Source organism: Falco biarmicus, chromosome 5, assembly GCF_023638135.1.
Source record: "Falco biarmicus isolate bFalBia1 chromosome 5, bFalBia1.pri, whole genome shotgun sequence".
In the NCBI taxonomy this organism is placed as follows: Eukaryota; Metazoa; Chordata; class Aves; order Falconiformes; family Falconidae; genus Falco; species Falco biarmicus.
The window spans coordinates 37,649,725-37,662,730 of NC_079292.1; the positions used below are offsets into that span (position 1 = coordinate 37,649,725).

At 42.1% G+C, this 13,006-nt stretch overlaps 1 protein-coding gene across 1 annotated transcript in view; it reads right to left on the bottom strand.

The window, feature by feature from the left end:
• The window catches only part of RASSF3 (Ras association domain family member 3), a 111,818-nt gene that overhangs the window by 75,849 nt on the left and 22,963 nt on the right, over positions 1 to 13,006 (bottom strand). The window contains exon 2 of the mRNA XM_056338926.1: positions 2,497 to 2,621. Within this exon, the coding sequence (XP_056194901.1) occupies positions 2,497 to 2,621 (125 nt within the window). The remainder of the gene's footprint in view (positions 1 to 2,496; positions 2,622 to 13,006) is intronic.

Sequence of the window (13,006 nt, forward strand, 5' to 3'; positions counted from 1 at the left end):
GATAAAGCAAAAGCAGGCATCACTGGAACACTTACTGGTTTGCTACTCCCTAGGGACTGTTCCGTGCCAAGTAAATGATGCCTACATTAGCAAATATTGTGGTGCAACACCAGCAGCTCTGTAAAGCAAAGCAAGTGGTGCTGCGAACCTAAAGTCCTCAATATAAACACTTCACAGGTTTTACTTGAGAGAATCTCTGTTTTGATATTGTGGACTGAGTGCCCATTAGTGGTAGGTAGGCTCCTGGAGTGCCTCAGAGGTTTCAGGAAACAGCTTCATTTTCATCTGAAAGGGAATTAAGTTTATGTGCTCTAAGGCTGCTCCCTGGTATAAACCAAAACAAGGGAGGTGAGGACAACTGGAAGATTTGCTTCAAAAGCACACTCCTGCATCTAACTAAAACCCTGCAGACTAAACACTATCCACTGAATAAGAATGCAAGAATAGTTTTGTAGAGGAAATAGATTCAGCCTTTTTTCCATACTCTGACTCCTTCACTATCTTACACTAAACACCTACTCAGTTGTATATGTGAGATGGAGATTCAGACTTCAAGCAGAAAGAAAAAAATCACCTTAAGGCTGAGACAAAGCCCAGAAAATTTTTGCATGGAAGGGAAAAGTAATTTCGAAAAGGCAGATGAGCTGGTAGTATGTATTTTTATTGAACAGCAACCTGTAAATGCCAGCTCTTGTAACAACGTTTCCATTCAGAGATCTTAAAATTATTTTTAAAAATTCTAATTCCTTTTTTACCCACAAGAAAAGTAGGTAAGTCCTAGAAAGATGAAGCCACATGAGCAGGTAAGTAGTAGAGGAAGGAGAGAACTCAAACCTTGCAGCCTCCAGCAGTAGCTGTGCCTGTGCTGTGTACATGGGACAGTCGTGCACAAAGAAAATTACTTCACTGAGTAGGAAACATCCCAGGTTTTGCACACGTAAATGATTGTTGCTTCAAAACTAAAGGATGATGGATGCTGAAAATAGCATCTCATCTTACGTGTATCACATTGACCCAGACAGCTAGTGAGGAAAATGGAGATTTGCAACCGTCATCCACAGCAACCAGCCAAATTGTGACTTCTTACAAGGAATCAGTAGGAAAAAGCAGTACTTTGGTGCAATCTTGTCACACACAAACAAATGCTCATGATATTCAGATTCCTGGAGTACTGTAAGGCTCAAAAAAGAAACAGTTTCCTGTTCAGTATTCATAGCCACTGCCCCCAAGACAGCACGGGCTCCTTCTTAGATCTTGCATAGTCAAGCTGTACATGCCTCTAAGTATAAATGCCTTTTAACGGCCTTCTCTTTCTGCTCCTGTGGTATTTTCTTGCTGATAGTCACCCACACTTCTAAAATCTGTGTTGCCTTGTCCTTCCTCCTCCCCACCCCTGGTACTCTTCCTTTCAGCATCCAAGTTATTTCCCTTCACTCTCCCCAGCAGCAAGTCACAAGGAGCTCACAAGAGACACTCTGTCCTCCGTCGCAGTTTGGGTGGCTGGAGCAAGCATCTCCCCTACCAAATAAATGTTGCATTTGCAGAGAAAATTCAGTGCTGACCAGGAGCATGTGCAGCAAGCTCAGCAAGGGCACTGAGAGATTTTGGGGCCCTCCCAGAAGTTTCTAGGTGTAAATGTTCAAGGACTTAACATCTGATTACTTTTGGGTGTATTTTTGTGGAGGACAAAAGGTAAATGTATTTGAAAATGCAAAGAGGCATGAGCTAATTAGTACAAGGCAACCTTTACCACATCACTAAAGTTCTGCAGGGCTCATTATCACTGTATGAACCTCCTTCTCACAGGACCCCCCCGGCTCTGTCTGCAGAAATGTGCTGCTTTGATGTATTGCCTGAACAAAGAGAAAGGCCCTGATGTCGAGGGTGAAACACAAGGAGTGACGCTCTGTGGTGGTTTAAGGAAGGAAATGAGGAGGCACACCGCAACCCATTGAAGCTGCTGGGGAATCCAGGCAAGGAAATTTTAAATTATCCTAAGAGGGATTTGATGAGGACTGGGGGATTAACACCAAACACAGTAGGATCTTTAACGGTCACAAATGGCCAAACTCTTAGTTTTATTTGCCTCCCTGTGGCACCACACCCAGCAGCACAGGACACCTTTGTGAGCTGCTTCATGGTGTGGCCACGTCTATCTGAAGCGAAGCTCTGTCCTCACATTCTCATCCCCTGCCGTACACACTTCCTCTGAGCCCACAGTGACCCAAAACAACGGGAAAAGTACCTTTCTGTGGGACTACTTTTCAGCCAGTTTAGCTGAAAACTAATCGGAGCGGGAGCGACGCAGCTGGCAGCAGCCCGTGGCAGCTCAACCCAGCTGTGTTATTACATCACAGCACTGGGTGGCAAATTTAGCTCTGCTGGCCATGCCAAAGTGAGACATCCCTCCTGAGCAGCTGTGTGAGCAGGAAGACCACACTTCTTCACAGAGCTGACAAGAGAAAGGGGTAATTACATGAACACAATATCTATTACCTGACCGTTGTTGTAAGATGGATCTAACGTGTCATGTGGAGCAAGGCAGTCCATTAATTTTCCATTCCGCCGGCAGCCCAGGTGCACCATATCTTGGCAGTGAGCATGGCAGGTGTACTTGCAATCTGAAAAATGCACACAGACACCAGAAGAAAAAAAAAAAAGAAATAAAAGTGGTGTTTAAAATTGAAGTTGCTGCAGGCAGAACCTAAGAGTGAGACACATCCTCATTTGCTACGTGACCTCAGAGAAACTACCATCTCTCGATCCCACCTCTCCATCCGTACATAAAGATAATAACAGTTACATATTATTTCAGATGTAAATTCACTGGAGTGAAGGCAACAGCGCAGCACACCTCCCAGTGACACTGACAGGGCTGCAGCGATGCAGTTCGCTAGTTAGATCGGGGCTGCCTCGGTGAGATGCTTCTGCAAAATGTCCATGCCACAAACCAGGTATTAACTGTTGTAATGTAAGCACAAAAGGGACCATTCTCAGCAAAGTCACAACACTTCTGATTTACAGATAAAAAATCCTACCCACCTACAATCACTGCTAAAAAATGGTTTTACATGTTTTAAGCTCTAGGTTCTCTTCAGAACATGCACATGAACATTGAAAACAGAATGAGAAGGTTATCTGAAGCCATAATTAACCCATAGTTAACTAATGTTGCCTTCAGGAACGATTCAGAAGTTTCACTTGCTGGCTAGCAGTCAACTAAGCTTAAATTCATCATAACAGAGGCAGATGGCCCCATCTCGAGTAAGAGATCAGATGACGCATATGGCCTCTAATCTCGAAGAGAGTATCACTTTAACAGCACTTGGAAAAAACAACTTGTATTTGCTTTGAAGCCTTGATGCATCTGCTGGTTTTCTGTGTAAGTTGGGCAGTTCATGATAGCACCTTTGTCGAGCACTGAATGTCACATTCTGGTTTTAGGTTTTAAACTGATTATAATTTTGCCAAAGAACAACCACTTGTACTTCAGGTTTCCATGCTAGGGAATATCATGCTGTTCGTTTTAGAACATTTCAGCTAAAACAATGTAGCCATTTCCAAGAATTCATTCTGGAGGAAATGTTTTCATTTTCCCTAACCAAACTATACTTAAACATATTTTCTGGTTACAAAGCTTTACACTTTCCAGATTTATAGCAGAAGCTGAATTCTGGATGGGCTTTCTTGTTGTTCCCTTATCAGCCCCTCAAAAATCTCAGTTTCCCTCACGTTTGATTAGATTCCCATTACAGCTCCTGAAGACTAAATTCTTGGTTTCTCATTTTCAATCCATACATGTCAGCAGTGTTATGGGGCAAGGCAGCAGTGTTCCCTGAAATGCTGCTCCTCTTGCTAGGGAATGGGTCTTTAATGTAAGATCCCTGCACCAGCAGAGCATCCAGAAGTAAAAATTAAAATGCAGATAAGGTGTAAATCTGCAATCACATTTCTGTGACTGATACAGAATTTATGCTATACTTGCATCATGGCAAAGGTAAATATATTTTATTTGACTCAAATCTGCCAATACAAAGTCAATCAGTCAAAACTTCTCCAGTAGCAGTGACCCAGCAGAGTGAGTCCACCCTGGATCAACACTCTGGGTCAGATAATCATGTTTCTGATCTTAAACCAGACTGACGATATCACCATAACACATCTCAAGTCACACTCCTCTTGGGACATCAGCAGATAGCTTCCAGCTATATGGGGCACAAAGGACCCTGTTGCAGTATAAATCAAAACATTGAAAAAAGGCTCTAACCCTCTAAAACCATCACTGTATTTAATGCAGAATTTGGAAAACATGAGGCAAAATAGGCAGAAGACTACAGCGGGGGAAAAGCAGGGTTAAGGCAGCTGTGTGGTGCTCAAGAGAAATGATGGCTGTGCCTGCACCCTTGGGTGATGTTGGCAAGTCATACCAGACCTTCCCCAGTTGCTTCCCAGTGTTTCCTGGGTGCCACATTTGAGCTACTTCATCCGATGTAGATGGATGGAAACATGGATCATTCACAACTGCAACTGAAGTCAGGGAGAACTGCGCTTTTAACTCAAATGAGGTTTTTCCCAGGGCTCTGTTTTATGCTTATGCAGCTGCGATTATTTTTCAAACAAATCACGTACCTCACGGAGGAGTTCTGGAGAAAAAGGACACTTGCATTTGTGCAGTCATTGAGAAGAGAATAACCTTGTATTTGGGAAAGGACCCTGTAAGATGCAGTTGAAAAGCCTCACCCCTACCCAACAGGATTAAATAAAATTTTGAGCCGTTGTTCATTGGGTGAGAGAGCAGGGCAGCTCCATGGGAAAACTGGGATGGGAGCACTTAATTAAAAATGGCATTGTAATGCATACACAAAAGAAGGCCAAATGAAAGTAATACTTGAATTTTGCATTTTTCTTGATTTCTGAGTGCTTTACTTTGCAAGTTGATTTATCTTCTTCTTAAGAAAAAATGCTTATGAGATTGCACTGTATGTCTGCCTTTCTATTCTCCCCCTGTAACTCCAAGAGAACTGGCAAATTTCAACGACAGATGACCTAAAAGCTAATTAAGTTCATATGAGTTTTGTGAAAATTATCTCCTGGCTAAAGGAGGGAAACCCAAACAAATACCCCAGCTCAGGGCAAGGCAGGCAAAACTGAGCTGTTATGCCACTGTCTGCAAATGGCTGGACAACCAGCTACTGCACATCACCTCCATGGTGAGGAGGTTACGAAGAATGCGGCACAAATCTGTGGGAAACCAGGCTTCAGTAATTCCCCAACTTTCTATGATTATGCAAACATATATATCCAGCATGCACCAATTCTAAAAATGAATTTTCGCAAATAATATTAGGAAAAAAATCTGTTAGCTAAACAGTGTTTTGAAACAGGATTACTAATTAAATTAGGAATCATTATCTCTCAATGCTATTTTGTTTGTCATTTATATTCATTTTAATTTGCGAGTCCATAACGTCATTTGTAAGACAAGCCCATAATTTCTGCCTGGCTATTACAGGCATAATTGCAAAAAAATGTAAAAGCTTCATCTCTGTAACTCTTTCAATTGTAAACTAGATTTTAACATACTGATTATAAGTTTAGTGAGCAAGACAAGAAAAAAAAAAAATTTTTCTAGAACAGTAATACTTAAACTTTTTTCTCCTGTGTGTTTTAGCTTTAAACACATTATTTTATTCTATTCATGGCATACAATGTTTCACAAATGTCCAGGTAGCATCAAATTTAAAAGAATATTTTTTTCTGGTAATCCTTTACTGGAGCACTCCCAAAATTACCATGAGTTCAAAAAGTAGCTGTTATTCTGGAAAGACTGTTTTGGTCATCAGATTGTGGATTGCCCTATTATTTCTGCTTAGAAAGCAATCAGAACCAGGTGCGCTTTCCTGATGTGGTCTGAAATAAATGCTGTCCTTTGAAATCAAAGGCCTAGAGGCTTTAACTGGGTACAGTTGAAAAAAGCATTCACTGGCATCTAGAAAAGCTAACAGGTTTATTTTACTAATGCTCAGACTGTCCTGTACACTGAAGTTATTTATGAAAGTGATGCATCAATGCATATTGAATATGCATAATTGTTCTGCATTGTTAGAAAATGCAAAGTATGTATTTTTAAACATACAAATATTTAGCTTTAAAAGTTGCATTGTCAACTACAGAGACATAATGTAACATCAAGCAACAATAGCTTGACTAGAGTAACAAAAAAAAACCTTTGCAAATTTTGAAATTACATGAAATTAAGACTACTTCTATCCTGCCTTCACAAGGGTGAACTGTAAGACTTCAACACATTCATTTTACGTCAACAGGCCCTACCTGGTTTGGGTTTTCTTCACCCAAGATTTTGCCTGATCGCTTATAAATAGCTGTTCCCATAACTGATTTGCTCCAGGGCAGCACAGCAGAAAGCATGCAAGTGAACAGACAGGCTACCCAGCAGATGCTCCGACATCACACCCTAGTAATTGGCCATTAGTGAATCAGGCAGAGGCAGGCTGAGGCTCAACAGCAAAGTCTCTGTCCTGCTGTGGTCTTCCCTGCCTAAGAAATGTGTGTCTTCATTTCTGTGACGGCTCAGAAAAATTTAACTTCCAAATGGATATGCAAAACGTATGTTGTGCCTGAGCGACTGAAGCACATGGAAGTTCAAAGCCAAATTTGTATTACGGTTGCGTTATTTATCAACCACAGTAAGACTGAAGAAGTCTTTACTAGAAAGCACGAGGAGGGTATAAAACTTGGTCCTGCTATCTCTGTGTTAGGCAGTTAGCAAGTAAAATCATCTTTACTTGAGAGCCTGTGGCTTGGTTCCCAGCAATCAGAAGAGAGAATACTGCTGTGCTTGCTCCATGGAAAGTACGCCTGTGAAGCTTCTTGGAAAAATACTCAAGCTACGTAAGGTGTTTAATGCATTAATTCTTAATCCATTTTCAGCCAGCAGGTCACAAAAAGGAGAATGAAGTTCAGCAGTATTTCTCCTACAAGGCAGAATTGCATTGTATTTCTACAAAACACTGACATCAGCAAACCAAATTTTGGGTTGTACTTAATACCTTTTGAGTTGTTCTCCTTTTTGCTGATGCTCAAATGCCTACATTCTAGTTTGATGCCAAAGCTGCCAACAAGATCTTTTTAGCAGTTTCAGTAGAAGCTGTAATGGAATAAGGAATCTATTGGGATAAACAGCCTTCAGAGAGAGTTAAGCACAGCTGCTAGGGGGTGGAGATCTGCTGTGACATCAGTTTTATCTCTGTGCAATTCCCTTTATTTCTGATTATTTGTTTATTTGTTAGTCTCACTTAACATCAGTCTGAGATTAAAATAAAGTTCATTGTAACTGTATTTCCCAATTAGTGAGTCATGGGTGATTTTTAAGGGATCACAATCACTACAGATGAGACAAACTTTCCTAGCTCCTTATGGGCATCCTTTTTCCCAAGGAAAACTCCACGCCCATTTTGTGCTCCTTCCCCATTGTGGAGCTAGGCAAGGCTTAGATCAGATTGTAGTTAAGCAAAACCCACAACTTCCAAACCCCTATAAAGCTGTGGCTATCCACAAGTACCACTTTGCCACTTAAGGTCTTCTAATCTATTTCTCTGTAGAGTCTTCTTTCAGCAGGTACACTGGCCATTCCCACAGGCACTGCTCATGAGGCCCTATAAGGGATATACACTTCCCATAGAGAGGATCCTCTACCATTTTCCCAAGCACAGAAAGACCATACATAGAACTGACTTTAATTGCTTCCTAAGGACATGCTCCAAGAAGCCTGCTACAAGTATCTCAAAAAAGACAGTGAAATCATCTTGTTTCTAGAGTGGCATTGGCGGGGGGAGCTGAATTAGACCAGAAGATGTAACCATATGTGCCTTATCCTGCAAGCAGATGAGTACTGTCTACTGGAAAGCAGGTGGTCTCTCTTACTCAATTCCTGCTTCCTACAGCTGTCACAACCCACTTGAAAATATTAGCATGCAAGCACAGATAGAAACAGCAAAGGATGAGACTTTCAAAGTGCTGGTGCTAAAAGTAGTCTTTGAGATTTAGAAATTAGACATCCACACAGAGCAGGAGTCATCATCAGAGGCAAAGACGCTCATTGCTTACAGAGCACTCAAAAGAAAATTAGGGTGCTCAATATCTTGGAAAAATGAAGCCACTATTATGCAAGTGCCATGTTTGGAAAGTTGCAGCTGTTGTGTCAAATTTTCCATCGCCTGTTCCCCTCCTGCACTGCAGAGCATGGGAAGCTACAAAATCAACCTCAGTTTCCTTCCTTATGCAAATACATGAACTGCCATGCACAAGCCACAATAAGAGAAGTATCTCTCTATTCAACATTTCCTTGGAGAACAGTAACAAAGAACAGAATATCTGACATGCTGCTTTTCAGAAATGTGATGTCCACTGTTAGAGAAGTACTACACCAAACTTCAAAGATTATTAACATTCGTAGTATCTTAGTATCAAAAGGAAGGTAGTAGGTTTTTAAAGCGGAAGAAAGAGCACAGAAATCCATGATGCTTTGAACAGGAATACAAAAGAAACAAATGGAAATGGAAGGCAGTCAGCTGCTAGAATAGCCTTCATTGTATAAATGCATTTTTTCTTCAATTTCACTAAAATCTTCATCTTCTGTTTTCACACAGCTGGCAAATACAATTTTGATTACAATCCAATTACTAAAAAACACAGGCCTCTCAAACACTTATCTACCACTACATCTAATATATTCATACATTTTACTAGTTAAGTAACAGTCTATAAAATGTTATTTGTAACAAAACCCTAAAACTGAAGCCAAAAATCAAAGGAATATAACTCAGATAGGGGATTTATCAAGAAGAGTTAAACTGTGATCTATTGGTGACTTTAAAGAACTGCAGCTTTTTTAATATTAGTCCATGAAAAGCCGTCAAATTATAAACTGCTCTTTATGTTTAATATCGATTTAGTGAACAGAAAAACTTTGGACAGATAAAGTCACACCAAAAAACTAAAATGAGACCAGTTATTGACTGTACCAATATTGCTCGATGAAAAATGTGCTAGGTACAGAAGCAGATTTTATATTACAGTATAAATCAAATGCAGACATGGCACTTTAAAACATGCTCAGTTCAATTGGTTTCTATGAGAAGAAAAAGTTACATGGCTACACATGACGCAAAAGTTAGTTCCAAATTTAAATGACTATTTGGAAATAATGGTATTTCTGCAAATTTGTTTCCAACACTGTTGTTTGACTTCTATCTTTCTGACTATTCAACAGAAATAAGAATTATTCTGGATCTTGACTAAAGAACCAGAATTTCAAGGCTCCTCTTCAGAAGAGTGGGAAATTGTTAAGACACTTAAAGTTTGGTTCCCATCCTGCAGTCCCACCAAGCCAAGAAGGGCACCTCTGGAAGTTTTTGTGCTGCTGAATCACAAGAAATGATTGATACACATTTACACTGATTTTTTCAAAGATCTCTATACTAGCAGCTGTTGTTTCTTTCTGGCTACTAATTTTTTCAACCCTGCATCCTAGCATTGTGCAACCCCAGACATTTACATACACACCAGATGAAACCAAATCTCTGCCAGGCTTGGAACCCCACCTGAAACTGCCACAGCCCCACTCAGGGTCAGGAACCCTGGTCTGGGAACCAGATAAGCTCCTGTAACAGGCTCTATTAGGAGCTACCCATGGTGACTGAGGTAAAATTAACCAGACTGCCTATGGCACAGACCTGCAAAATCATGTATTTGCATATATTTGGAGCTCAGCAGAAGGCAGGAGCTTTAACTCTAACAGAACAGTCCAGGACCCAACCCAAAAGCTCACCAGGTTTTTGTCTGCAAAGCGTTTTACCAAGCTAGAGTTTGAGTACTGCACACACAAAAAAAAAAAAAAAAAAAAAAAAAAAAGCTACATTACTCACCAGTTTGAGATTCAGAGTTTTTAGATAACAGTTTATCTATCATCTAAGCAGGCAACACCCTGACTTTGCCACATCCAGAGGACATTACATTTGCAAAGCAGGAGAGAGCCACGAGCCTTTTGGTGAGAAGATGAGAAAACTTTTTCTTGAGTGAATCACTCACTGAGAACTCCAGGGAGGCCTGAAGGAGAAGATGAAGTATAAAATCAGCAACCTCCATGTACCTGGGACTGTCTAATGTCTCCGCTGCCTGGGAACACAGGGGCCATATCTCTGCTCACATGCACCTGATAGTAAATAACTTGTTAATAAATAAATTCAGCATCCCAACTGCAAAACAGGTTGGAATGTCAAGCATTTCAGATTAAACAGCATTGCCGCTGGTACCTTTATAAACTTCTACAATCCTGTAGCCTCTTTTGGAACTTTAAAACACTTAATTTTGTATGAGCTGATCTTAACCTGGCTTGTGCCAGAGGGTTTGCTAGATAACTGGCAGGCACCAAGGCACGTGCGTTCTGGGGACATGGTCATCTCTAGCCCGGGGGCGGGGGCGGTGAGACAGGCTGGCCAGGGCTGACAGCCGGCCCACCAGCCCACCCCGAGAGTGGAAGGAGACGTTGCCATCTAGCTGCACGTTGAAGAACTGGGATGCAGGAGTTGGCGTGGGCGAAGCATCTTTGAGAGACCACTGTTAGCCGGGTGAGCTTGCTGGCAGCCGCCACAGAGAAGGTCCCTGACCGCTGATGGAGGCCTGTCCACTCCTCACAGCAGCGACTGTACAACCCACGCGTGAGGAAGGGTTAATGCCTATCTTCAGCTACTAAAATCTACCCTGGTTTTCAGATGCTTGTAAGTCTCTGAGCATCTGGCCCTAAGTGGCGTAGGAACATAAATCCCACTGATTTACCCTAGAGCTATTAAAAAATTAAAGTAAATTTAATCTTGGTAAAGCTTGCTTGTATTTTTATTAACATGACAACAGCCTCAGGTCTTCTCCCTCCTTCCAGGGCTTGCCAACAGGCTCTAGCTATGACTTGTCAAAGGAGACCCTTGCACAAACCTGAGATCCTATACAGTCAAACTAGAAACAGACCGATGCTCCTGAAATCTGCTGCACCCCTTTTGGGCTGATAACACTCCGCGTGCAGTTCTGTTTACAGTCAGCACTCCCACAGAAACAGAACATCCAGCATTTGCCAGGCCACCCTGAAATAATCACAAAATCTGTTTGCGAACAAGGCTGAAAATGTTTACTTCATTCAGCTGAGATAAGGGTTAAAATGCAAATTTGCAATAGTGGAAACAGTTTAAAAAGAAAACCATGAGACAAGAAAATACAAGTTTAGATTATATTTACTTCTCACAATGTCCTTTATTTGTTTCAGCATCACAGCTAGCTGGAGAGCTGGGCCACATCCCCTCCTGAGGCTACCCCAAGGTTACCACGCTTTCAGGAGCTCTTAGATCTTCCTGATTCTGGGGGGGGCAGACTGAGGGGCACAGGCTGAGCTCTCCTTTCCCAGCCTGAAATGCTTCCTCCCTGTAAGGGCTTCCCTGGAGCTAACAGGAACACCACAGTAATGCCAGCGTATGAAGGAGAGGAGATACCTCATTTCCCCTTCCTCCTTAGGTTCTCTTGATATACACATACCTACAGCATTCTTTAGTTGGTTTAACTTCCAGGCTACAGCTTTAAGCTGACTGCTTGTACAGCCTTCCAAAAAAATGGTCTGAATTGCAATGCACACTTTGAGAAACAAGCTCCTCAGGCTGATAACATGCCTTATGCCCTGAGCTTTGAGACCAAACATGAACTGATGAAACCCAGCAAGGGGGGTTTCAGTCAAGCGAGCTTCCCCTCCCCATGTACCTGGCTAGTTGCCTGGGGTCCCCTTCTAGGGACACTGTCACACCCTGCCAAAAACCTTAAGATAACCTTAAGATTTAGTAGATTTTTTTAAACACCCTGTAGCACTGCAATTCCTACTGTCTTCCAAAGCTCCACACAAGAGAATGGCAAGACCTGGTAATACTCAACCTGTTAATAAATGCAAAGACTAGCAAATCATACTCATACTTCACAGCAAACGTGAAGGGAATGACAAAGTGCTCAGCTCCCGCTAGCACCTTTCCAGAGGGCAGAACTCAGAGACAACTGCGTGTTCCAGCCAGCAGACAGAGCCTGCAGCTCCTGCTTCTCCACACCAGACAGGGGCAGGGAGGCCAAATTCCTCTGTGCAGTAACTTCAAACAAGGGATTAGAGACAGAACTCAGCTGATATCTTGATGTATTACCTTGTCTGTCCTTTCATGATAGATTCAGAGAGCACTTCTGTACTGCTGACACAGCAAACCATGCACCCATACAGGCTCACGGGAGAAAACAACAGTGAAAATCTGATGGACCTGGACAGTGACAGACTTTACTGACCATGTGTGGCAGTGACCAAACCAAGGTACCACAAAGCAGCTGTATATCTTCTTCAGTTCAAAAGCAGAAGGATTACATTCCTGGAACACAAAATAAACCTTATTCTCCATTTCTGATGTTAAAAAACCACAGTGAAGTTATGCCACAAAAAGAAAAAAGTGCCCTGTAGATAAAGTCCAAGATTAGACTTGCCCTGGAAAGCAACTTACAATAATTTATTTACATGTGATTTTCTATAGAACTAGTAACTGCTCCTTTTATGCTTCTTCGTGTCAGACTGCAGTAGGCATTAGGTATCTCTACAAACGCTGAGCAGCACAGGGGAAGAGCACAGGGCCAAGCCCCTAGCCAGCACCCGGCTCACAGCCTTGCACTGAGCCACAGAGCCCCCAGAGCTGGTCTGGAAGCAGGCAGAGGGACAGACACCAGCAGCTGCCCAACAAGTGCTGGTTGCTTCTCTCCACCTTTTCCCACCTGCTCCATAAGGTCAAGCAGCCGGAGAGAAGCTGTGGCATTGCACTGAGTTACGCTTGCAGCAGCAACGTGGCAGCAGAGTGGTTGCCATGATAAAATGGAAGCTACAGGCCCTTTCCTCTGACAAAACTGCCCACAGGCATTTGGACAC